Source organism: Ramularia collo-cygni (assembly GCF_900074925.1).
Source record: "Ramularia collo-cygni strain URUG2 genome assembly, contig: RCC_scaffold20, whole genome shotgun sequence".
Taxonomy (NCBI): domain Eukaryota; kingdom Fungi; phylum Ascomycota; class Dothideomycetes; order Mycosphaerellales; family Mycosphaerellaceae; genus Ramularia; species Ramularia collo-cygni.
Window position 1 is genome coordinate 115,600 of NW_019716274.1, and position 25,475 is coordinate 141,074.

At 51.5% G+C, this 25,475-nt stretch overlaps 10 protein-coding genes; 4 read left to right on the forward strand and 6 right to left on the reverse strand.

The window, feature by feature from the left end:
* Positions 1-13: 13 nt before the first annotated feature.
* RCC_09892 (uncharacterized protein) lies at positions 14-706 on the forward strand (the record flags this gene model as incomplete). XM_023775131.1 has 3 exons in its annotated part: positions 14-298; positions 378-566; positions 632-706. The coding sequence occupies 3 exons, from the start codon at positions 14-16 to the stop codon at positions 704-706; spliced, it is 549 nt and encodes a 182-aa protein (XP_023630899.1).
* A 2,081-nt stretch (positions 707-2,787) lies between these two features.
* On the reverse strand, positions 2,788-3,310 carry RCC_09893 (probable 60S ribosomal protein L26; the record flags this gene model as incomplete). XM_023775132.1 has 3 exons in its annotated part: positions 2,788-3,066; positions 3,123-3,142; positions 3,199-3,310. 3 exons carry the CDS (start codon positions 3,308-3,310, stop codon positions 2,788-2,790), a joined length of 411 nt encoding a protein of 136 aa, XP_023630900.1.
* Positions 3,311-3,701: 391 nt separating this feature from the next.
* Positions 3,702-7,538, forward strand: RCC_09894 (uncharacterized protein; the record flags this gene model as incomplete). The annotated part of the gene is made up of 1 exon (XM_023775133.1): positions 3,702-7,538. The coding sequence occupies one exon, from the start codon at positions 3,702-3,704 to the stop codon at positions 7,536-7,538; it is 3,837 nt and encodes a 1,278-aa protein (XP_023630901.1).
* Positions 7,539-9,152: 1,614 nt separating this feature from the next.
* On the reverse strand, positions 9,153-9,383 carry RCC_09895 (uncharacterized protein; the record flags this gene model as incomplete). Its single annotated transcript, XM_023775134.1, has 1 exon — positions 9,153-9,383. The coding sequence occupies one exon, from the start codon at positions 9,381-9,383 to the stop codon at positions 9,153-9,155; it is 231 nt and encodes a 76-aa protein (XP_023630902.1).
* A 389-nt stretch (positions 9,384-9,772) lies between these two features.
* Positions 9,773-10,902, forward strand: RCC_09896 (related to TMA46-Protein putative involved in cytoplasmic ribosome function; the record flags this gene model as incomplete). XM_023775135.1 has 3 exons in its annotated part: positions 9,773-9,856; positions 10,006-10,459; positions 10,532-10,902. 3 exons carry the CDS (start codon positions 9,773-9,775, stop codon positions 10,900-10,902), a joined length of 909 nt encoding a protein of 302 aa, XP_023630903.1.
* A 2,584-nt stretch (positions 10,903-13,486) lies between these two features.
* Positions 13,487-14,098, reverse strand: RCC_09897 (uncharacterized protein; the record flags this gene model as incomplete). Its single annotated transcript, XM_023775136.1, has 1 exon — positions 13,487-14,098. The coding sequence occupies one exon, from the start codon at positions 14,096-14,098 to the stop codon at positions 13,487-13,489; it is 612 nt and encodes a 203-aa protein (XP_023630904.1).
* A 1,709-nt stretch (positions 14,099-15,807) lies between these two features.
* RCC_09898 (related to sugar transport protein STL1) lies at positions 15,808-17,691 on the reverse strand (the record flags this gene model as incomplete). XM_023775137.1 has 5 exons in its annotated part: positions 15,808-16,082; positions 16,141-16,234; positions 16,289-16,654; positions 16,708-17,450; positions 17,505-17,691. The coding sequence occupies 5 exons, from the start codon at positions 17,689-17,691 to the stop codon at positions 15,808-15,810; spliced, it is 1,665 nt and encodes a 554-aa protein (XP_023630905.1).
* An 863-nt stretch (positions 17,692-18,554) lies between these two features.
* RCC_09899 (uncharacterized protein) lies at positions 18,555-19,406 on the reverse strand (the record flags this gene model as incomplete). XM_023775138.1 has 2 exons in its annotated part: positions 18,555-19,068; positions 19,123-19,406. 2 exons carry the CDS (start codon positions 19,404-19,406, stop codon positions 18,555-18,557), a joined length of 798 nt encoding a protein of 265 aa, XP_023630906.1.
* Positions 19,407-20,682: 1,276 nt separating this feature from the next.
* Positions 20,683-22,730, reverse strand: RCC_09900 (related to tetracycline efflux protein (otrb); the record flags this gene model as incomplete). XM_023775139.1 has 6 exons in its annotated part: positions 20,683-21,326; positions 21,377-21,544; positions 21,596-22,221; positions 22,276-22,378; positions 22,436-22,466; positions 22,518-22,730. The coding sequence occupies 6 exons, from the start codon at positions 22,728-22,730 to the stop codon at positions 20,683-20,685; spliced, it is 1,785 nt and encodes a 594-aa protein (XP_023630907.1).
* Positions 22,731-23,724: 994 nt separating this feature from the next.
* RCC_09901 (probable cysteine synthase B) overlaps positions 23,725-25,475 on the forward strand; it is a gene marked incomplete at both ends in the record, with an annotated part of 1,907 nt that continues 156 nt past the window's right edge. Inside the window, 6 exons of the mRNA XM_023775140.1 lie at positions 23,725-23,911; positions 23,961-24,153; positions 24,206-24,329; positions 24,383-24,534; positions 24,589-24,949; positions 25,004-25,432. Coding sequence (XP_023630908.1) covers positions 23,725-23,911; positions 23,961-24,153; positions 24,206-24,329; positions 24,383-24,534; positions 24,589-24,949; positions 25,004-25,432 — 1,446 coding nt within the window.

Genomic DNA, 25,475 nt, shown 5'->3' on the forward strand with positions numbered 1-25,475 from the left:
CAACACTCTCAGCATGCCTCGCAAAGGCAAACGCAAGGCCGACACGCCCACCACTCCAGTCGGACTCCCCGTCAGCCTGACGTACACAACCTCGACAGGTCCATTCCTCAACTCGCTCTCGGCTGAGATAAGGAACACCATCATGGCCCTTGTGTGCGATGAGACCGTCACGCAGTACCGTCGACGCCGGAATTTCAGGCGCAAGAAGAAAGGAGGTGATCCGCCTCGTGATGACGGTCTGCCGAAACCTCCACCATTCTTGCTCGTTTGCAAGCAAATGTACTGCGAGGCCATCCAGGTAAGTCTCCTCCCCCCCCCCAAGGGGCCAATTTGACGCCATGCATGAGTTTTCAGCTTGACAGAAAACAACTTTTCAGGTCTTCTATGCGAGGTCAATCTTTTACTTCCAGACTCAACGTAGTCTGAACCGCTGGATCGCCACCGTCAACATCGAGAAGTTGAAATTGGCGCAGAACGTCTTCGTGTACAGCCAAGGTGCGGACAGCCACGTCCTACTGGAGGCACTCTTGAAGGTGAAGAACGAGGAGAAGGCCAGGAATATTTTCGTAAGTTCCATACTCGGAGTGTATCCTTGAATGGTACCTGAGGCTGATCGGACTTTGCGACGTAGAATACAAGTTGGATGAAGTGGATCAAGTGGCGCTGGTGGAGTTCCCGGCAATTACCAGATATCCCGGCCTCATAACTTCCCCATGATGTGAGCATCTGAGGCGTCCGGTACATGTCGTCGGACAACCTCTCGACTTCCTTGCGCTTCCAGATTCGATGCAAGGTCATGGTGAAGCAGCGAGATGGCAGTCGGAATAGCATAAGCGACGGTGGAGAAGCCATGGAGTCCGCGGTGAGATGGTCTTGCTTTGATGATTCTACCTGGCGAAGCGGCGTTCTCAATTGAGATTCAGCAGCATTTTGTCGGCGTCGTGGGCTCGTGATGATATCGAACCATCTAGGTGACGACTCCTGTGGCTCCAGATGTGCGTAATGAGCTCTGTCTGCGAATCTCTCCAGGCCTGAGGGGAGGTCAAGCGGGCGGTATCGTAGCTTCCGTTCTCCAGTGACGCAGATTGCATTTTGATCGGCGTAGATCGCATCCAAGGACGTCTTTGAGGCGTTGTCAGCCAATGTAGGCATGAAGATGGACAGGCTCTTCATAGGTGGGTTATAAAATGCCTGGTGGGCCATGATTCCAATCCTGGTCAACTCATGGGCAGAGTACTCTAGAGTGTACATCATCAAGCAGAGATAACCCGTACCAAGGCGGAGAGCGAGCTCGCAGTGGCTATAGTAGTGGATGGTGGCGGCTGTCTGGTGAGCATCCTGAAGAAGAGGTCCCGTCTTGTTGATATCCTTCCTCGGAAAGGACTCCAATATCCACCGCAGCTTCCTCATCCGCTGACAGCAGTGCTGCATATCATAAGTTAAGCCGGGCAGCATCCATCGGATCCAAGCAGGCGTGGCAGGTAGACACGATGAACGCTTTGAGCACAAAGGTACACTCCTCGCTCTCTTCCCTAAAATCTGAGTTGTCGTTTAGTGGAAGTGGGAATGTGTTCGCGTTTCTCCCCGCTTCTTGCCTAGTCGACTTCTGCAACGCAAATCAGAGCCAATCCCTGGAGGCTACCTACATTATTGCCTTTCGCACTGCAAGCTGGATGGAGAATGAGACAAGCATGGAGCTTGCAGTATCATCGTCCAGCTTTGAAATCCCTCGAAGCTCAAAGCCTGGATACCTCCAGCGAGCTGAAAACGATCGCAGCACATCCATCCCATGGCATCTTGACAGTCCTCTGCAGCCAAGAAACACACACGGCAACACCACACAATTGAACGAGAAGAAGACAAGGCAGCCAAACGTTTTTGAAAAAGAACATCTTTCAATTGCATCGCTACAAACGAATACATCTCACTCACTTACCGTCTGTCACCAACCCCTCATTGCATCCCTTCGACTCTTCCCAATGCAAAGACTCCTTTCCGTCTGCCTGCCGTGAAGAGCAGGTAGGTTGTTTGTAAAAAGATATGTCCCGCACCTTCAAAGCATCGCATCCCAGGCGAAGGATGAAACTTCTGCGTCGAGCAATGTTCTGTAAGTGCGGTGGTTAGAATATCAATCTTCGCTAGGCGTATAACTGCATGTAGCCATTGAGGTTTAGGCATACTGAGTAGATATCCTAGCGGTGGTGTGCGCTGTTCTTATTCCTCAAGCGAGAACGTCAGTGCTTGATGAAGAACAGGTGTACATGAAAGGGAGTGGAAAAGAAGGATGGGGATGGGGATGTGGATGTTGGGGAAAAGACTTCACGCGCAGAACCTGCGATGGGAAATTGTATGGAGATGGCGCATGAAACCTGCGATACATCTCTAACGAAGATCTTGTCCGTCCGTCCGTCCGTACTTCCCGTGGGAGGGGAGAGGATGGGAGGGACATCGAACAATCTGAGCGCGCAGAACCTGCGATGGCGTCTCACGGCGGTGGCTTGTCATTACGACGGAGCACACCTGCATGACACCCAGAACCTGGGATCACGAGAGAGAAAAAGGAAGTGAAACTTGGCTTTTTGCACTCTCGTATGAGACATTTGAAGTCGGGTTGTGTGTTGGGTGTGTTGGGGGAGATGTGCAGAGGGTATATGCGGCATCATGCTCTTACGTCCTCCGTCACTGTTTCTCCTCCTCCATCATCATGATCATCATGAATATCTCCATCCCGGCCATCCCGACCATGCAAACTTTTGATCATCCATGCATCAATCCAGGATAGCGCATTTAAGCCTTGGTGCGCTTCTTCTCGTTGGCGACACGTCCAGCAGCGATGCGCTCGATGATGTTCTCACGGTCCTTGTCGAGCTTGAGCTTGGTGATTTCGACCTTGGAAGGAGCGATGCCGATGGGGACCGACTGGCCGTTGACCTTTTCGCGGGCGACGCGCTCAATGTGGATGACATATTTGAGACGGTAGACGGATGTGACCTTGCCCTCGCGACCCTTCATGCTGCCACGCTTGATGATGACCTCGTCGTCCTTGCGGATGGGGATCGCGCGAACCTGCATCAAATGTTAGAGGTGATGGATTGATTGATATTGATAGGAGATGCGCATACGTTGTGCTTCTCACGGAGTTCTGCAGGACATGTCAGTCTGTATCTTGTGTTGGTCATGTCCTCAAGATTGGCCTACCCTTGGAGAGAGGAGCGCTCATGATAACACGGCGCACACTGGAAGGCGCGGAGAAGTGAGCCTTGCGGCTCTTTCTCCGGCTGGACGACAGGCTGGTGTTGATCTTCGTCATTTTGTTGGAGGAAGTGACGGGCTGCTGGTGTTAGTAGAGAGGTGGATGGTCGGCGGCGCGAAGAGAAGAAGTAGACCAGGCCAAATTTGCAGCAAATTCAATGTTCTTGCCAAGTCTCGTGTGGAGTCCCGGAACAAGCCGAGACTAGCGTCGCATCGCCCGTCCGGTCCCATGTCGCGGCACGCGATTCTTGGGCTGCATAGATGGTTGTTGATATGATTGTTRATGACCATGATGGGAAGGAAATACTACATCGAGACTGCGTACGGGAGGTGAAGTGTCTTGCCAACATCAGAAKAAGCTTCAAAAATCGTTGCGCTCCAAGGATAACCATGAGCATGAACACCTGCTTCGACCTCACCCAACACACGCATCTCTGATCGCATGCAAGATGGCGCCCTCATACTACAAGAACTTCTACGATCCCGTGGGCAGTCAGGCGAATCAACAACCACCGCAGGGGTATACCTACTCCAACGCCAACGCCAACAACCCACCTTCCTCCACGCCGCAATACCCACAGCAGCCCTCGTACACAACCAGCTACGGCACCAACTCGTACGGCGCTCAATACGGTAGTCAGACGTATGGGACGGCACAATCACAGCCTCAACAACAATCAACAAGCAACTCGTCCCGTGCGGCTTCTGCGTTGAATGCCCTCACTCCCCAGGACTTTTCCACCAGCCGCGCCTCCAATTCCATATCCCAATACAACAACACCCCCACCTCGACCTGGAGTGATTCACAGTCCTACAATACCAGCAACAACAACAATCCCGCCTACAATCAATCCAGCAAAAGTCAGGCCAATCAATCGCCACCCTACCCGACTTCCTCCGCTGCTACGTTTGGCAGATTGAGCTTGCCGGATCAATCCTCTCAAACACAATCTTCCAACACGTTTGGAAACTCGGCCTCAAATGCGAGTACACAATCATATCAGAATGCACCCTCATCGCAATCGGCTGCTTCACAACACCGTCAATACATGACTGCTTACACTCAACAGCAGAACCCTCAACACCAAAATTCTCAACACCAGAATCCACAACAACCACCGGATCGCTACGCGAGTCCTCTGCAGGCCGTGCAAGCTCAGCAGCGTCAGCAAACTCACAACCGTCAGACGTCGAGAAACTCCAACCCTCAACCATCACCTCGGACTGCGGCGCGAAATCTTCAACAGCAGCATCATCAGCAGCAGCAAAATTCACATTCACGTCAGCAGAGCACTTCGGTAGAGCCCTCCCCAACAACAGTCGATCCCTCCCAAGTCTACGATTTCCGCGCCGAGCAAGAAAGAAAAGCACGAATCGACGCGGAGAGACGCAAGAAGATTGACGCGGAAAAGGCGGCGCGAAAGGCAGAGGAAGACGCTCGGCAAAAGGTGTTGGACGACCGCAAAGCTGAAGAGGAAGCGCGCCTGGCTGAGATTGAGCGGGTAGAGTCCGAGCGGGAAAAGGCCGAGGAAGACGCGAGGAAAGCCGAAGAAGAGGCTTGTAAGCAACAACAGGCGAAGGAGAAGAAGAACGAGCAGAGGAGGAAGGCAAGGGAGGAAAAACGGCAAAGCAAGACTGCAGCGACTGCCTTGCAGCAGATGGCTTCTGGTGCGGGGTCTTCCAATTCTGCAAATGATGGACAAGCCGCGAGTATGGCCATGATGGCTGCGATGATGGGCGATCAATCCCAGCCGCCTGCCAATGATGAGGAAGCAGAGATGAGGGCCATGTTTGCAAAGATGCGCGAGTTCAATGCGAAGAATCCCGCTTTGCTTGCAAAGATGTGGGAGGAGGAGAGGACTGCACATGCTACTTCACCTGCGCAGACCACTCCACAGGCTCCTCCTCCAGCTGTTGCAGTCTCCGTTCCTGCAAACACAGCGAAGAGGGGAGCTGGAAAGGCTCAACAAGCAAGACAGCAGTCGAAGCCAATTCCAGCAAATGCCGCTCCAGCCCAGCCTTATCAGCCATTCACTGGAGTTAATAACAACACTCCCCAGAATGGTAGACCACCCGTCCCAGCGAGTGGGAATGCACAGCAAACCGGAGGCAACACTTCACTTTGGCCACCTCATAAGAAGGGTAGTCTGGCAGAGGCTGCTGCCAAATGGCTTGCTGCACGTCCTGAAAATCTCAACACTGGCTTTATCATCACCAGGGAGCAAGTGCTCAAAATCCTCGACACCAATCCTTCCTATGTGCAGCTGTGCGAGATGATTGAAAAGACTGGGGTCAAGTTTGAGCGATCCGCATTGGCAAAGGAGTTGTTGAAAGCAGTGCCCGATGGAATAAGGAGTGCTACTGGAAAGCCTGCAGCATCTCCGGCGAATGGAAGTTCGGCACAGATGAATGCTGCGGCGGGTCCGACGAAGAGAGGAGCCAAGAATCACTATTCCATCCCCAACCAAGGGAGACCGACAAGTAATGGGACTGTTTCCTATCAGTCACCCTCCTTCTCCTCTCTGACTGACGCCGCTCGTGCGATCAATGGCATGCCCACAGCTCCTACATATCCCACCAACTCTCTCGCTTCTGCGTTGAATGGAGGGGCCGTTCAATCCCCCAACAATGAGATGCTACCATTTGATCAGCAACCCATCCATATTGAGGATGACTCCACACCAATTCCTGTTGACATCAAACCTGAGGAGCCGCGACGACCTCCAGCAGACAAGGAGGAAGCGGCTCGGAAGCGAACGTTTGGTGACCTTGTCGATCTCACCGGTGGAGATGATTCTGATGATGAAGGACCTCCAAGAAAGGTATTCCAGACTGAACGACCAGCACCAATCCCGCTTCCCAATGCCGTCTTCAACCCTCTTCAACGAGCTCAGCAGATTGTTCAGCAAAACTTTGGCACGCAACATATTGGCCAGCCCGGACCATACAATCCATCCATGCGGCAGAATGGATATTCCAGACCACCCCCGCTTCCCTCGTCAACTACACCTTCTGCTGCTCCTCCACCTCCTCCCCATCAAGTGTTAAAGTCTAGAGGGCCTTCTCAGGAGCAGCTTCAAATGGAGCGTGTGCGGGGGAAGATGTTGGTCGAGCCGATTATGRGAGATCGTGTGGCACGAAAGTCCAAGTACGATGTCCGCACGATTGCAAGAGATGTTCTCCTTGCGACGGGCCGTCACCCTGACATGCGACCTCTCAACGCACATCTCAACAGCATGCAGAAATTGTTGGGAGATCACGGCGGTGTTGTAGATGGGGCAGGAAACAAGAGTGATCTCTCTACAATTAAGTGGTCATTCATCGATCCTGGTGAGCCAGCTGCCGTAGCCAAGGCGAAGAGTGAGGCCGCCAAGAAGCGTATTGAAGACTCGGATGCGACGGAGGATGCCGATGATGAGGGTGAGCAGCCTACAAGAGGTCTCACTGCAGTCACAACTATCAGATCGGAGAGATCAGACCAGCCCAACGCAGCTCAAATGCGTGGCGTGGCACCGAATGCGAACTTTCCAGTCGAGAAGAAGAAGCGGGGCCGTCCCAAGGGTTTCCGGCCGGCTTTTAGCAAAAAAGCGGCCGCTCAGTCAGCGTCACCTCTCAACGCGACTTCCACCAACCACGACACGACTTCACCGACGCGCTCGACCCATCACCGCCGCACCGATTCGACCTCGACTCCCGCACGTGCACGTACATCACCTGCTAATAAGAACGGCTCGCCGAACATCATGTCGTCGGGTGGAGCGGTGGGCTATGCCGCCTTTCGCGAAGTCGACGCCAATGGGAATGTGATTAAGAAAAAGGGCCGACCGGTGGGATGGAGAAAGAATGTGCATTCACGAGAAGCTCAAGGTCTCACGCCTGCGAAAGCGGGAGCGAAACCTTTGGGTAGTAAACTCCGCCAGTCGACGACCGCGGCCTCCAAAAAGGAAGCGGAACCGCAGAGACGGGAGTATGCCGTGTACAAGTGTGAGTGGAAGGGATGCAAAGCCGAGCTGGACGGTTTGGAGAGGTTGAAGAAGCACATTCTCAAACTCCACGGCACGGCGAATGAAGGAGGGGATTACGAGTGTTGGTGGGCCGGGTGTAAGAATGCCGGCAAGCACGTCGATGGTAAGGGAAGAGTGAGGGATGGAGAGGATGGGGCAGTGGGGACCTTTGAGGATATTGAGCGGTGGTTGGCACATGTAGAAACGGTGCATTTGGAGGCCGTGGGGTGGAAGTTGGGAGATGGCATGAGAGGTGAAGGTGAGTCTGGTGGTGAGGATTGAGCGTGCTGCTGTGCTTTATCTTGCTGTGATTTGTGTGCGTCCTTGAGAGTGAGATGCTGATGCTTCGCGTTGAGCGAGCGTGTACATTGCTTGTCCATACCACACCAACAACAACCACAACCTCTTGCCATGATCCATTTCCTTGCTTCACATGACATGCCATGGAACCCACCWGCTAACATTCTCTCCTCTCCCCAACCATAGCCTACGAAACRGATTCATCCCTCTACCTCTCCGACTCAGCCGGTCGTCTCCTCACCCCCATCATTCAACCCGCTACGATCCCCTCCCGTCCAGATCAACACCATCAACRACATCCACAACCAGACGACGACGAAGAAGAAGTCTCTCCAGCGAAGAAATTCGATCCATACGGTATTTCGCCTCTGGGGAGGAGTAAAGAGGAATTGGACGCGGGCGAGGAATTGGCGAAACTTAGGAGGAAGATCTTGGAGGAGGGCGGGTTGTTAAGTCAGGAAGGGAGTAAGCTTTGTAATGCCAAGAGGCGGAGGGGGTTTTTAGATGATGAGGAGTTTTGGGATATTGTTGAGGAGGACTCGGATTAGTGGGAGGGAAGGGATTTGAGTGGATGATGGAGGAGGCGGGGGGTATGGAGATTGAGGGGAGTGGTGAGGAGGAAGTGATTTGGAGGAAGTGATTTGGAGGCGTGTGGTTGAGGAGGTAGTTGAGGGTGTGACTGAGTTCCTTGAGGGATGGAAAGGGTGTGGGAGTACGGGGATTATTGTGCTACTTCTGCTGCTGCTGCTGGAATGAGTTTACCTGGGGTGTGGATATGGATATGGGTATGGTTTGTCTTTTCTTGAGATGGGTACGGCGTGTTGAGGAGAGGAGTAGAGAGGAAGACGTGGTATCTCAAGCGACTTTATGAATGCCTTTTCTTTCCATCGACGCGAGCTCGGGGGTGTCTTAAGGAATGTACCTATTTATTCTCTTTGAAGAACGCCGATGTAGAATCTACGCCGCGAACTTTTGTTAACTGATAAGGTATTCTCATCCTACCTAGAGGGAACGATGGTCATATGGAAAGAGGAAGGAACGGAGAGAATTGGGAGGGAAGTAAGGTACTACCCAAACCCTAACCCTATGACCATCCATCGTCAGCAGTAGACTTTACTAGGGAGGGATACAACGATATGTCTTCAGGTTTTTGGATTGGATTGGAGATGAAAGAGATAAGATAGGTAGGTAGGTAGGTAGATGGATGGGGGAATTCAGGTTCCGCGTTCCTTTCTCTGTAGCCGTACAAAAGGGCATCTTCAGTATTACATGTTATTTTGTGGTGGTGGTGGTGGTGGTACATGCTTGCTTCATTTCTTTCTCTCTCTCCCTGTCCTCCCTGGATGCCCTCGCATTTCAACATCTCCATTGGTGGTATTGGTTGTTTGCAAGCTGTGATATCACTCGCTGATGCTCGCGGTTGGAGGTATCATTCTGCTTCTGATGTTGATCCTGGCTCAAGCAGCTTATCATGTAGACTGAACCCGTCAAGATGCCAGGTATATGACCCACCAGCCTCTCTCCCTCCACAATCCACCCACATCCATCTCATGCTCCCCTTGCAATCATCTCATCATCTCATCTCATCCCCTCCCCTCATTGCGCAACACCCAATCCTCCAGCTCTGACCCCTACAAACTCCTTGTCGCCCACTTTGACCACATTCCCCTTATTACCCGATGGTTTGATCATTTCCTCGACGGGAGTGGTGGATTTGGCATGTGCTTCATCCGAGTTGATTTCGAGGAAATGATAGAGGACGATGAGCAGGACGGCGACGGAACCGCAGAAGACAGCTAGGGTGTAAAGTTGTTCGTCGGTGATCATTTTGGGGGATTATGTTGTTGTGTTGTGGTGGTGGTGGTGGTGGTGGTTGTCTTGTCGTTGGTTATGGCATTGGAGATGTGTAGCTATCTATAGCTGTAACAGGACAGCTTACGTAGATGCCCTTGGATGCGACGTCGACATGCCAAGCCCTCAGTGGCCGGCCGGTGACGCGGGAAGAATCATCAATTCGCCGTCACCACCTGAAGTTCACTAACTGTTCAGCTTCTTTCACGCATTTTCGCCCTCCAATCCTCCCTCACTCTCCACCCGCTGCAACCGCATCGATCACATGGAGAGTTTTCCTTCGCCTGCTTTGTGAGAGAATAGCCCCGCGACCAAGCACACGACATCCACCGTCAACCGTCAAACCCCCACCAAAGTCCYCCAAAATGCCTCCCAAAAAGGTGCAGAATGAGCCCAAAAAGGCCAAGCCCAGCGTCGCCGACAAGACGTTTGGCATGAAGAATAAAAAGGTGAGAAATGTCGTCGAGATGGGAGGATTTTAGCTTGGATCGCATACTGACAACATTCGCAGGGAGGTTCGTTTTGACATGCTCTTCACCCAATCAATCAATCAATTCGCCAATCAATATTGACATTCACAGGTGCCGCGCAAAAACAGATCCAACAAATCGCCGCCTCGACCGCATCGGCCAAAGGTCCCGAAGCCAAACGCAAGGAAGCGGAGAAGTTGGCGCGAGAAAAGGAAAAGGCGGCGGCGGAACAGGCGGCAAGGGAAACGGCCGAACTCTTCAAACCCGTGCAGGTGCAAAAGGTGCCGTTTGGAGTCGACCCCAAGACCATCCTCTGTCAATTCTACAAAAAAGGGCATTGTGACAAGGGAAGGAAGTGTAAATTCTCACACGACCTCAACGTCGAGCGGAAGCAGGAAAAGAAGAATCTCTACACCGACACGCGCGAGGATGAGGATGAAGAGGAGGAGAAGCGGAAAAAGGAAGGTGGCATGGAGGATTGGGACGAGGAGAAACTCCGCCAGGTCGTCATGTCCAAGCATGGAAACCCCAAGACCACCACCGACAAGGTCTGCAAATTCTTCATCGAAGCCGTGGAGAATGGTAAGTACGGTTGGTTCTGGATCTGTCCGAATGGCGGCGACAAATGCATGTACAAGCACTCCCTTCCCCCAGGTTTCGTCCTCAAGACCAAAGAGCAGCGTGCCGCGGAGAAGGCGCTGATGGACAAATCCCCGCTGGCAACCCTCACTTTGGAGGACTTTTTGGAAAGCGAACGGCATAAGCTGACGGGTACTCTCACTCCCGTCACTCCCGAGACCTTTGCCAAATGGAAGAAGGAGCGGTTGGATAAGAAGGCCGCCGAAGCCCAGGCCCAGGCTATGAAGGAGGCTACGGGTAGGGCGCTGTTTGAAAAGGGCGACTGGAAGGATGATTCTGATGATGAGAGTGGTGATGACGAGGACGATGATTTGCAACGATTGCGTGCGCAGACGGAGCGGGAGAGAGAGGAGAAGGAGTTGGAGAGGATTGGGGCGTTGGGTTGAGGAGGCGCTTCTCATCTTATATCCATGTCCTGGAGGAGGTCTTACGTGGTGGAGGAGATCTTGTTTGGTGGAGCGGAGAGGTGGGGAGGGAGTGAAGGGGAGCATGGCGTCTGGAGTGGGGGTGGCGAAGGGAGAGTCGGAAACTGCTGCGGCATGCCGACGTCGAGACGTGCGTGAGATGTTCCTCGGCGGTGATGGCGATGAAGATGAAGATGAAGATTGAAGATGAAGGCTGCATGCAAATGAAAATGATGTGCACGTCATCATCATCATGAGAGAGAGGGAGACGGCCGAAAAAATGCCTATGCCGCGACTATTTCATCGAGCAGAGCAGAGCAGAGCGGATGGATGGACAATGCAAGGCATTGCATTGCATGGAATGTTGTGCTTATGATATGATCTCAGAGGAAATCGAGAACCCTCATCCATCTATCCATCCATCTATCCGTTCATCTATCCGTTCATCTATGAATCCATCTACGAGACTTTGCATTTTCACTAAGAATGATGCTCGGCGGAGTGGGAGATGTGATGTCCATAATGTCTCCTTAGGACAGTCCCCCTGCCTCCTCGCTGACCTTCTGGCTGAAATTCTCGCTGATAGGGGAGAGCTATGCTGAGGGTTGTTGTTGCGAAGAAGTAAAAGAGGAAGAATAAGAAGAAGAAGAGTGTTGTTTTCGTTGTTGTTGTTGTTGTTGTTGTTGTTCGGGAGGGAGGCATGTTGTTTGGAGGGTTTAGGTAATTGTGGTTCGTGAGTTGGGTTGGTGAGTTGGGTTCGATCGGTGGGTTCGATCGGTGGGATGGGTTGGTGAGTTGATGTGTTGATGTGTTGATGGGTTCGATCGGTGATCTGTGTTGATTGAGTTGAATGTGGGTTTCCCGTCGTGGGGATCGAGAAAAAGATGTCTTGGTTGATTGTTGATTGAGGAGGTGTGTTGATTTGTTGGTTTTGTTGATTGAGTAGACTGGGTGAGTGTGGGCTTTCGTCGATGATGAAGCCTTGCCTTTAGGTTGTCGTATGAAGAGATGGAGAGAGAGGTCAGATGAAGACGGGTTTCGGCCGTGGATGCTTTGCTTTACTATGGTGTCGGTAGAAGCTTTCAATAAAACCGAATGAACAATCTCAAATCAACCGACAAGCATAGAAACCTACCTCTCCTCAACAATAATCTCCTTCTCACTGTTTCTAGATCGTCGTCTCTAGATCGTTGACGATGAGAGGGAGGAGAGTGTAATACCCGTGCCAAGCCTCCCCGTCCTATTGTCTAATTACCAAAAGCTCAGGCATAGATGGTTCTTAGCTCGTCACGACACAAACTATCTATACCTTCAACTCTAACTCTAACTTAAGCATAAACAAATCCGGTCGAACGAATAAGATGTCTTCCTTTCTTGACGAATACCGATGATGATCGATGGAAGTCTTACCTATCGCTGTGTTTGATCGTTACAACGACATGTCATCTTGCTAGATCTGTCAGATTAGAAGAATCGATAGCTTGCTTAGACCGATCCAGATTTAACGCATCCCCATACCTGAAGGATCTGCATGCTGTCGAAGCCGAAGATGGCATTGGCGTACGTAGTAGATCTACACGTCGCCGGAATGTTCCTCTTACTTGCTTTGAGATGTTCAGAGATGGTAGGCTTTGGTGGTTTGCATGCGACTCTAAGAGATCTTTAGGCCGGGCTCGCTGATCTGATAGATGGAGGTGAGTGTGGTGCTGGATGATACTAGGGTCCCGGGAGAGTGCGGAGTTTACTTGAGCTCTGGTCGGCTGGATTTGGTGAAGTTGACTTTGTGCCTGCCATACCGGTAGAGATATATCTGCCATGGCGGTGAAGACTCTGGAAGTGCTGATGTCTTGATCGTGGCGAGGTCAGATTTGAGGTGAAGGTACAGTCGGCGTAGAGGGTTAAGGAATTGTCGCTCGTGATTGTGTTGTAGAGAGTGTTGRGTATGAAGTGAGTAGAAGGAAGATGGTGAAGGTAAAAGTGCAGTCGTTTACAGACGTGGTGGCTAGAGAGGCACGAGACTTTACTACCGATCTTTGGATGTGAGAAGAGAGAGTRAGAGAGACCGGCACTGATCTCTTGCTTTACAATTCAGGGTTCACTCACTGCACGACATATATGCACAGCTATCATCTTTGCAGCTCTGAGAGAATGTGTAGATGGGTCATCAATGACTGCGAGTGAACGGGCGAGGTAAGGCTTCGAAGTTGGCTGATTATCATTATTACTGTTACTTCTTGCAGAACTGTCGATATAAGGATCATTCATCGGGACAAAGGCATCCTTAGTCATCTCCATTATGTCCTAGGACCTCGCTCTCTACCGGGTCGACAGTTCTAGGCTTGTTAGGATCCCTACTAGTAGCGGCGTGGCAGTTATTCAATGGAGATAGCAGTTCAGGACGCGGCTCTTGTGAACGAGTTCTCAAATCAACAGCTCTGGAGTTTGATACCCTGACAACGAATGCTACGATTAAACCACACAGACCTCCAACACCAAAGCTTAAAAAGTTCCCCAATCAATCTCCCATTCCACTCATCACCCATCCCATCCCTCAAAAATCACCCATCTAATCCCCTTCCTCCGCCAAAGGAACAATGCTATCCCTCTCCCCCTCAACCGGCCCCATAACCATCCAAATAGAACTGACCTTATAAAGCGGCACCTCAACCCCAAGCCCCGTCTCCCCCTCAATAAAATCTTTCCACTTCTGCACCGCATCCGGTGCCATACTCCGATCATGCAACAATTCGAGTCTCGTGACCAATCTTTGCAAATCAAAAGGTATGATTTTGGCCCAGACTTTCAAATCCGAGGGGAAAGCGAATTGGAATTTCGCCATGGCGTAGAGGAGTTGGTGGGATTCCGTGTATGTTTTCTTACATGTCAGTAAGTAGGCTGGCGCGCGGGGTTTCTTCTGGTTGGAGTTGGGTGGGGGATTTCCTTCTGGGAGGCGTGCGCGGGAGTCTGTTGGGTTGAACAAGCGAGAGGGATGATTGTAGAGGAGGGTTGTGGATTCGCAGATGAGGATCGTGATGCGGTTTCTGATCTCCGGAGGGAGGTTGTGGAAGGGGGATTGTGATTGGAAGTTCATTTTGTCGAGGTTCAGTGGTTGTGATGTTGGAGTTGGTTGCGCGGCTTCCTTCTCTTCGGCGGTGGTGATGCTGCAGGCGGACGACATCGTGTTTTTTTTGGAATATGTGTTTGATTCTCGGTAGAGATGGAGAGAGAGAGGTTGGGAGAAGTTCCACTTTTAAATGATGATTCGGGAAGTGTCCTCAAAAAAGATGTCCTCAATTCGGGAGGAGGCGGAAGCATATTCACTTGAGAGATATGTTAGCGCGCGAAGCTCAAATCTGAGAACACGGCACTCAATAAGCCTTACCAAAAGCATGGTTGTGAGGTGATTGAGGTCATGGAGTAGATTCTCATGGTGGAAGGAAACAATAATCGATTCCTCGAGGCTCCATCCTGCCTCCTTCTCAGGCGCTCCTCCGAAATTAGAGTGTGACGTGTGTGTGACTTCCGAACTTGTAACACTACTCTAGTATAGTAAGGTGCGGTCTCTTGGTTTTCTGCGCTTACGCGAGGTTGGTATCCGAGCAAAGTAGCGGGAGGAGAAGGAGACAGGCTCCATCCGCAGCTTCCAAATTTTGACAACCCCATTTCCTTCATGGCTCTTCCATGCTCGAAGAAATGGCTTCAGTCTTCAAAGATTATTCTGACCTTCTCGAGCCTTTGTGACCGCCATCACAGACTAATTGGTTTCCCGTCCGAGTCCCGGCCACGCACGCTTCCTCAACCTTGCATCCTCAAATCACCATGTAGCCCTCCAAACCAGTCCAACCGCTCATTAGTGTACTATTCCCATAWCAGTAACACACCTTCAGACGAGAAGAAGCAACAAACGTAATTTCCATCACCACCCAGAACCCCATCATAACTCAACATCGCACAACCCCGACATCCTCAAACCCCGAAAAAAACCCCTCGAGCTTCCCGCCATCGAATTTGATCTTCTGCAGAATCTCCAACTTGGTMACCAGACCACTCCAATCCAAGCATAATCTTGAGACTTGGATTCCCTGTGATAATATCTGGTCAAGAATCGGGATGGCTGTTGTTAGTGTGGGCTTTGGAGGAGGTTATAGAGGAGTATGTTGGACTATCGATGTTGTCGTGATAAAGGTGGGAATGCAAGGTGGTCAGTTGAAGGAAGCGTAGCATGTGAAGGTMGGTCTGGATACGGGTTCGTAACTGATACAATGCTGTGGATGCAGACTCGCGAATGATGTGACCCGTGTGACAAGATCTTGGCCAACATACATGTAGTCAGCAGATTTGTTACCTTCTGATCAGAGGCGAGAGAACATCCCGCGTAGCTCCACCTACAAGAATATTCCAACACTGCAAGACTCTCATCAAGGTACTCAGCGAAAACACTTAACAAAGCCCTCCCATCACAACAAACCATCGCCACGCCGTAAATCGCCCTACCCCAACCCTAACCCCAACTCTCCAGCATGCATGTATGCAGAGCCGGAACAAGCCAACCATTTCCACGCGACATCACTGCACGACTGCACGACTGCACGACTGCTCAAGTGGAGCCGATGGTGGACAACACGATCCCGACTCCACTCTAATATTAATGTACCTCGACTGGGACTGTCATCATATTCCTACACTGTTAAAGCTGAGCAATCGATCGATTGAACGAGAATCCCAGGAAGATATCACAGCTCCCACATAAAGAACAACAACAACAACAAGCAGCCGTGAAAAAGTTCACAAAAACTTCCTTCTTTCATCTAGTTGGGTATCAACATCTAAAAATCTATCTATCTCATAGGTCGTCGTCATAATCATAACGTTTTCTTCTCTCCAAAATCAAGTCCGACTCGCAACACTCTCCCTCTCCGAATCCGAAATCTTCTCCCTCTCTCCAGCTCTCCTCTCCCTCGAAGTCTCCCCATCAGCCTTCTCGCCCGCACGACTCTCATCATCCGAAGCAGCGGCTCGGTATTCCATCGTCATGGCTTTGACTTCCGCCTCGGTCATGCGTGGGAGCTGTTGAGCGGCTTTGACGTAGCTGATACTTTCCGTGTGGCCTTTGGCGAAGATGAGGTCGATTTCTTCGAGTGTGCGCTGGGATGTTTCGGGGTCTGTGGGAGGGGGGGTTGTTAGTGGTTGGTTGATTTGATGGGATGTGGGAGGGCTTACAGAGGAAGTAGATGATGGGGAAGAAGCTAGCGTTGAGCACTGCGAAGAACAGATATGTTCCCCAGCTGATTTTTTCAATCAGAACCGGGGTGATCTGGGATGGGTTAGCATCATCATTCCATTGCACGCCTCCAAATCTTCAACATACCATGACGATGAAGAAGTTCCATAGCCAGTTGTTGACGGTAGAGAGGGCGTTCGCCTTGGCTCTAGTCTTGAGCGGGTTGATCTCAGCGGGGTACAACCAAGGTAGAGGCAGCCAGGTTGCGCCGAAGAATGCGATATAAGTGAATAGACCGACCGCGGCACCCTTGGCTGCGGACTCGGTACCTGGGATAAGAGCGCCGAAAACGAGAACCATGGACAAGCATTGTCCGACGGTACCAATCAGGAAGAGCTTGCGACGACCAAGTCTCTCGACGGCGAAGAAAGAARTTGTGGCGAAGATTGCGTAGATGATCATGTTGACACCTCCAAGGAGGAGAGCAAGGTTGGGACTTGTGCCGATGGATTCCTGAAGATAGTCAGTATGGATGTTGGAAATACATCAGGAGTGGTACGACGCACCGTGAAGAGAAGGGGAAAGAAGTAGATGACGGCGTTGCATCCACCCAACTGCTGCATGACCTGAGAAGATGCACCGAGAAGCATACGGCGGAGGTTTTGGGTTGGTCCATTCGTGAGAAGCGCCGAGAAAGGAGTGACACCGTCCAGGTTTCCAGACGCCTTAATACCATCGGTGATCATACCCAACTGCACTTGTACGACTTCGCTAGAGCGAGGCTGTCCTTCCAGAGCCGCGACCACAGTAGCAGCATCATCGTGTCTGTGCTTGGTGAGGAGCCATCGCGGGCTCTCGGGAAGTCTCAAAGTCAGAATGATGACGATGATAGCGAACAAGCATTGGAAAGCAATGGGGAAACGCCAGACAAACTCATGAGGTCCGTGAATGGCACCAAAGTCAATCCAGTACGCAATCATCGAGCCAATTGCAACACATCCACCTTCCATGCAGATGACTCTGCCACGGTTGTGCGGTTTACTGCATTCTGCTTGGTAGGTGGGAACTGTGGATGTGTTGATTCCGTTACCGATACCGGTAATGCATCGTCCGACAATAAACTGCGCTGTAGCTCCGGATCCAACGGGGCCGACGGTACAGATCTGAATAACCACGCCGATAATCATGGTGGAAGCTCCGAGGAACATGGAGTTTCGACGTCCGAGTTGATCACCAAAGGAGAGGATGAAACAAGCACCGAGCAAGCAGCCCACGGCGAAAATAGACACCACGAAGCCTTCGTATTCCCCTGTTGGAAAAAGTTAGCGGTTGTAGACCTGCCGACTATGACGATCTTCCATACTGTTGCCCTTGACCTCTGGAAAGTCATGTGTGAATGCGTCTGATTGGATAATTCCAGCCATGACACCCTGATCGTATCCAAAGAGGAGGAAATCGGTAACGGCAACGGCAGAGATCATCATCTGGAGACGTCTCCCTGATGTCCCCCAGTAGGTGGGAACCCCTTCGGCAGTCTCGGAGACCTTCATGTTGGCTGGTGTAGTCGGGGTTCGCAGGACAAGACTGCAGCGGAAAGTACAGATGACTCGAGGAAGGGCAGCATCCTGCCATACGACATCTTATAAACGAATGGGCACATCACACGGTTTCAAACCCCCGATAAAGAGATCCACATGAATCCTTGGGCGTGGAGCCGCCGAGAGCAGTTTCGTTTGCAGAGATTGAAAGTTGAAGAGCGTATCGACGTCCATCGGGATTTGACGACGTCATAGCCATGTTGTCGTCGACGGGCAAGTGGAGACTATTGTTGGGGTTTCCTATGGGGAGGCCGGAGTGTGTGGTGAAGTGGAGTGTCGGCCATACTCTCGGCCGCTTCCACCAGAAATACCAAGACCCCGGGCCAAGGCCGGTCCGACAAAAGTGGAGTGCTTCGAACGGTAGAAGGATTTGCTTGACTTGGTGGCTGATTCTTATTGTTGCCGAGTTTTTTGTAGTGTCCCATACGAGCTTGGTGTGATGTCACCGTGCTGAAGTGCTATGTCATGGTTTTGGCATGTGATGGTGGGTCTTGTGCGTAGTGTGAGTGCGTGCAATCTTTGCAAAAAGTGGATCATATTCCGGGATGGATGTTACGCCATGCGTGGTTGGAATCGGCGCATGCTGTATCCATACCTGTATCCAGTGGAAGAGTGTCTCGAGCCTCTGCCAGGCTCATGGAAATCCAGAACGCCCATGAGCTCCACTGCGAATCCCATGGGGAAGATCTGGCACGTGGCATTTCGGCAGCAAGATGAGTGTCGAATGGCGGTATTGGGGACTTGAGGATCCACCCGAATCTTCACAGGTCAGCCAAGAGAATACCTCCCAGAGTCCGTCAATTGACTTGGCAAGCTCACAAAGCCGGCTCAACGACTGGCATGCTTCGACCGCTGTCCTCCCAAGTCATACTACTCTTCTCGTATTGCCGCTTTCGTGGGAACAGATGAGGAACGGCCTGCATGAGTCTCCCATCTTTGAGCGCGGACAAGCTCAAGTACATATCCTCAATCGCACCTTCATCGTCCATCCTGGTAGCGCAAGGCTCAAATCCCAACAACGACCAATGGCTCGCAAGTTGTTCCATGACAGTCTTTGATAGAATCCCTCCAGCCTCTTCTGACGCACGGGCTCTCAACACCGCGACGTCATGATTCGGCTCAACGTGAGAACGGAGGAGACCTTCAATCGCCAGCAAGCCGATCCCATTCCCACGCCATGATTTGTCAAGCCGGACCGAGTGTATTAGACAGATGCTGCCACTCCCAATGTCAAACTCCTCAGAGTTTGCTACCCGCCATCCTGCGTAATTATCGTAAAGGGCCTCGTACATGTGCAATACCTGCGGTGAGTGATCGCTACWTATCTCGCTTGAGGCAACAGTTAGCGATTGCTCTACAGACAAAGAGCTCGACTATACCCACGAGAGAGACAGCCCAGCATCCCGAATGCGTTTGATCTGAACAATGTCAAGCTCAAGTTGACCAACTTCCTTTACGATGAACGTAGGTCGGCCTTGCTCTGCGATGATGCTCCCTCGAATCGTTTGAACATATTCATTCAGTTCATCCCGTGCACCTAGGGCCTTTGTTGTCTGCGTCTCAAGTGTGAAGGTCCACGTCCCTTTTGGCAACGCCTTCTTCGGCTCATATACWCGCGTTGGTGTAGAGGCGGATTGCTTGTCGAGCTTGACTTTGATCCATGGCATGTCTGTCGGATTCAACGTTCTATAGTGCTTCACAGGTAACCGTCATGATACTGCAGAGCGACATGATTCACACGCCAGGAGAAGTTGTTCATCCAGGCAGAGGAGGAAAGCAGCACTTCGCTCTCCACCCCGGAGATTGAACTCCCAGGGAAGACCCTTGAAACGATCGCCGCACCCATGTTCGGAGGCCCTACCCCGAGCTCGATCGGAAATTTGCGTCAGAGTTGCATTGACCCAGGGTCTGGTATGAGTAGTTGCAGTAAGTTAGTTCAAGGAGAGACCGTTGGAGGTTCAAAAGTCCAGTCTCTTGCTCACTGTGAGGCAGCGCTCAAACGTGTCCTGCATTCCTGTTAATCAATACTTTGTCGCATGGAGTGAAGGCTCCATCTCAGCAACAAAGACGCCCATTTCCGGGGCTATGGAAGCGATGTCACCACATATCAAGGGAGGGTTCGTCGACCATGAAGCTCTCAGCCTCGGACCTCTGATCAAGCCGTATTGGAGCATCATCTTGCATACAGTGAGTGCGGATGTTGCGTTGAACAAAATCTCATATGTATTGACGATGCTCCTTGCGATCGGTTGATGCATTGTCATTGTCATTGTCATTGTCATTGTCGTGGTCGTGGTTGCTGTTCAAGATCTCGTGGATGTCGTCACGAGCAGATTTGTCAGCAACAAATCTAAACCGGGAACATCGTCGCATACCTTACTCTCACCAACAACCACTCCCACGTGTAAAGTACCGTACGTACATGAATGACACCTCGCCGCACCCTCCCGTTACCAGTCAGCGGGAGGCATGCTCTTGATCTGAGCGAACGATTCCCTCCAGTCCACCACGCTCCGGCATCTTCCCATAGATCCCGCCATCCCGGCCGTACAACCCTTTTTGAGACTTATCCTCGCAAGACCAACAACGGGGCGGGCTGCGACCAACGGGGACATGCAGAGCCGAACACATCTAGGGGGATATAGCGGTTGGCAACAAGAGTGAGATTGCGGCGATAAGCTCTCCATGGAGACATTGCGGAGTTCGCAGAGGACGCACCTCAAAGCAGACACCACTACTGCACAACAACGACCACTGCACGAAAACGCGGCGATGGGTCTTTTCAGTCGTCAGCAACTCCCGCGCTTCCATTCATGCTACAGTGGCAGATACAATGGACTAATTCGCACCCGGTGAGTCTACAAGCGGCTTGACACCGCGTGGCTTCCCTTTACTGTCTATGTGTATGGCAACATCAGTGTTGTGCGAGCTGCAGCATCATGTTCATACTTTCTCCGACATCCGCTCGGTACCTTTTGCCGTTCTTGCTTTCTGCCACTCCTTCCCTTCCGCTTTCAGCTTCTCGTCGTCCGGCCGATTGAGCTCAATATGTGGCATGAGGAAGAAGCACAAGACGAACGCAAACGCCGCCAACGAAGCGCTGACTAAGAAGATGATTCGGAATCCTCGCCGGTACGCTGGGAGGATGGCTGCTCGGACCCGATCCGCTTCCTCGCCAGTTCTTTCGTTAACGAACTTTCGTGGCGAGCTCAGTATCATGCGTGTCTCGTCATCGCTGTATTGAAGATCTCCCACGGCCACTCGAAGCACGTTATTGATGACAAGTCCAGCAACAGCCAGACCAATGGTCCCTCCGAAGTTACGAGTGAAGTTGCGGAAAGACGTAACTACCGCCATATCCTTGCGATCTACACCAGCTTGAACAGCCACCAGTGCTGGCTGAAGTGTGTTGCCGCAGCCAATACCTGTCAGGATGGCATATCCAATTTGCTTGCCCAGCCCGGAATCTTCGTCAAGTGTGGAGTAAAGGCCCAGACCGATCGCCCAGCAGGCCCAGCCGAACAGGATACACTCTCGATAGCGGMCCGTCCAGTGTACAATCAATCCCGACAACGTGCTTGTGGCGGCTGCGACGAGTCAGCGACAATAAACTGCGGAAGTGCTCGTCACGACCCACTTTGCATCAGCGTGATGGGCAGCAGTAGAGTTGCTGACTTGACGGCCGAATAACCATACACCAACTGATAGAACGATGGGATGTAATAGACCTGCACGAGAAAGTTCCATCCATTAATGGCCATGGTAAGACAAGCTCCATTAACCATTCGAATCTTGAAAACATGCACTGTCTGCGTGTCAGTGCTTTGCAGACTGTCTTGCAATTTGGAAGACTCACACGGCACTAACGGATACTTCGGGCCTTTCCACTGCCACAGCACAAATCCTATTGCGACCGCACCACCAATGACCAGAGGAGCTATCACTGCCGGAGAACTCCAAGCGTATTGCGCTCCAGCCCAAGTCAGTCCGAGAATCAGCAGAGTTGTAGCACCGAGGGCTAGAAGTACCCCGAAAAAGTCGATCGCTTTGAGCTTCAGCCTCCAGTCTCCCTCCACTTTCTTCAGAGGCATTAAAAAGACTGCACAGAGCGTGGTCAGGAAAGTTAACGGCAGGTTCAGCCTGAAGATCCATCTCCACGAGTCTCTCGACTGGGAAGCCAATGCTCCTCCGATGACGGGTCCGATTCCATGTGCGATAGCGACCACAGAACCAAGAATACCTTGATACTTCCCTCTTTCCCTCAGCGGAACAACATCACTGACAATGAGCTGAGCAACCGTCATGATTCCACCTCCAGCAATACCAGTCAAAGCTCGAAACACGATCAATTGAATCGCCGTCTGCGAAACGGCCGCGCCAAGAGATCCCACGAAGAAGATTGCCATGCCGATGAGAAGGATGACCTTCCGAGACCAGATGTCCGAGAGTCTACCATAAAGAAGTTGAAAGCATGTTGAGGTCCTGCTCACGTTGTCAGCGGCTCTGGGGTCAGCCACGAATGTGGGTTAAGCGTACAAGAAATATGAGCCTGCAATCCACGCTTGCTCATCTCCAGCGTCAAGAGCGTTCGAGACGATTGTCAAACTCGCTGCCAAGGTCGTTTGGTCCATCAACACGACTGGAGATCGTCATCAGTCAGACCTCAACCATTCCTGGACAAGCTGCTTCGACTTACGGAAATCGACGGAAGCGCAAGCAAGAAATATCTGAATGACAGGTCAGACATGCAGATGAATGGGGAGGTCGACTTGACGTACGGTGATTATCGTCCTCACGGGAACAAAGTTCGTTTGATCGGTGAAGGTATGGGTGGTTGGTTTCTCTGCAGAGTCGCTATTTCTGTTGCTCTCGTTGCCATCATCGCTCGACAAGTCTGCTGCTGTTTGTTCACCATTATTGCTGCTGAGTTCAGAGCTGACCAGATCGCCAGAGCCTTGCTGCTCATTCACGTGTACGGCTTTGTCCATCATGCAAAGAAGTGGGCGAGTACTCTATGAGTTGTTGGGCAGGCGATCCATCAAAATCCTCCCAAGTCTCGTTGAGGACAAAACTTTCTAGCCGAACGAAAACCGGACAACAAGGTGATGTTGAGCATCGCCTATCCTCAAATTGTGAGACCGGATCTTCTCCGCGACGCTCCTTGCACACGGATGCTCGCTTGCCGAAACGCAAGGTGAGTGMAAAAATGATCCAGCTGTAAAGTTCCACCCTACGTCCCACACTAATGCGATGATACTCGTCCAATCATTCTAGTGCAACTCAAGTTGAGCATGTATTCGGGGGCCACGATGCAGATCATGTCTGTAAAGGGGAAAAATCTACTCAATTGTGCTCATCAAGGTGGGCTTGGAAGGCTTGGCGGGAGTGCATGCTGCACTTCATGTTGTCTGTTCCATCAATCACAACGCACGCAGTCACGAACGCAGACGCTATGGCGACTTTAGCAGGTCTCACGTCAGCTGAACTCCGGTGCTATATTCGCGGAAACCCTATGGGCCATCGTCAGCGCACCCGAGGTCTTTTGTACGCTGTGCTCATGCCCACGCTACACTAGATCTGACGATTTCTCCTTCCTCTACTGCAGGGGAGGAGTGTMACTGGAACCTTAAAGTGGCATAAGGGTGCAGGATATTACAGATCTCGCAATGACAGCCAGCAACGATCATTGCTCGCCATGGCAGCCCTGATGACGACAACTCCGCCCTCCAAGGAACAAACAGAGCACGCGAGGCACATTGATGGTGCACGAATACAACGCTAACCATGTGTGGCTGTACCACCGCGTTTGAGAAGGATACAGGTAGCCACAGCGAATCCTGAAGCACTTTCGGTAGACCACTTGCCCATAGCCTGCTATATCTAAGACCGGCGTTGAGCACATTTACTCCGAATGAGCAAGTTTCTTGCATTACCTTTGACTTTATCTGCCATCTGGCTTCCACGTTCTTGCAAGCAAACCCCATCATGGCGAACCCTACCAACTTTTACTCTGGCCCCGATTCGCTGAAGAAGTACTTTGATCCGGAGTGCGCTCCGCCACTGCCTCTGGTCGAGCTACCACCGCATCTCAATCCTTATTATGATGATGGTGTTCGAATCTACGCCAAGATGATGTCCTGTCATCCGGCGAACAATGTCAAGTGCATGCCCGGTGTGTAGTGCTGTATGATGGTTGGAGAGCCTTCGCTGACGAAGCGCAGCAATGAATCTTCTCCAAAAGGAGGTTGTCCCAGGGCAGACTAAATCCATCGTGGAATACAGCTCGGGCTCAACCGTCATCTCCATGTCGATGGTTGCGAGAGTGTTCCACGGGATCGATGACACAAAGGCGTTCCTTAGCAATAAGACGAGCGAGGCAAAGCTGCGATTGATGCAGTTCTTCGGACTCAAGCTGTAAGAATGGTATTAAGATGTGGAATAGCAGCTAGCTAACCTCACCACTTAGAACATTGTTTGGCGGACCTTCTCAACCAGAGCCTCTTGATCCAAGAGGCGGTATCCAGAGCGCGCGGATGTTGGGAGCTGAGTCTGAAGCAACTATCAATCCTAATCAATATGAGAATGATGCGGTAAGAATCCACGCATGAATCATCCTTCGGGGCTGTCGCTAACGTTGTATCAGAATTGGCAATCACACATCAAATGGACAGGGCCGCAGATACTACAACAACTTCCGGACATCAACATCATTTGTGCGGGAATGGGAACATCTGGAACGATGACTGGATTGGGGCAATACTTCAAACAAGCAAAGCCGTCGGTCTTCAGATTAGGGTAAGAAGGTCAGAATTTGACAATGGTAGYAGTGATGGCTGACTTCATTGTCAGTGTCTGCACAGCCGCCGGCGATCGAGTGCCCGGCCCTCGCTCCTTCGCTCTTCTCGCACCCGTAGAATTCCCATGGAAAGACTCTGTCGACCACGTTGAACATGTTGGATCGTTCGATTCCTTCACAGTCTCCCTCGATCTCTGCCGCAATGGCATCATCTGCGGTCCATCATCTGGTTTCAACCTGCAAGGCTTATTCAACCTTGTAGAGAATAGGAAAGCAAAAGGGACGCTACATCAACTCGCGGGCAAAGATGGTCTCATACACAGTGTATTCCTATGCTGTGATCTACCATACCAGTACCTCGGTGAATACTTTGACAAACTTGGCCCTTCCAGCTTCCCACCAATCGAAAACGAGGTATACTTCCCCACACACTCCCTACAACCTGCCCTCTTACTAAAATTCCCACAGCACCTCATAAACGTAGACAAATACCGCTACGACGAAACCTGGGAACTCCCCCCCTCAACCCTCTTCCCCCTCGCCACAGCCACCCTAATCATCGACCTCCGCCACCAAGCCGATTTCCACAAACATCACCTCCCCAACTCCTTAAACATCACCCTCGCATCCCTCCACCCAGACTCCCCAAGTCCCTTCCACAACCCCAAACTCCTGCATGAACAATGGCTAGAATTAGAAAATCTCTTCTCCCAGAGTTTCCTCCAGGGACAATTCTCGGGAAGGAAATTGTTGTGTTTGTGTTATTTGGGGGATACGGCGAGGGTTGCGACGAGTGTTTTGCGGGCTAAGGGGTTTGAGGCTGTTAGTGTTAGGGGGGGATTTGGGGTTTTGGGGAAGGGCATTGGGCTGGAGGGGAGGGATTTTGAAGTTGGGGTTGTGGGTGAGAGTGCGGGGAAGAGGGATTCTGTTTTGGGGGAGA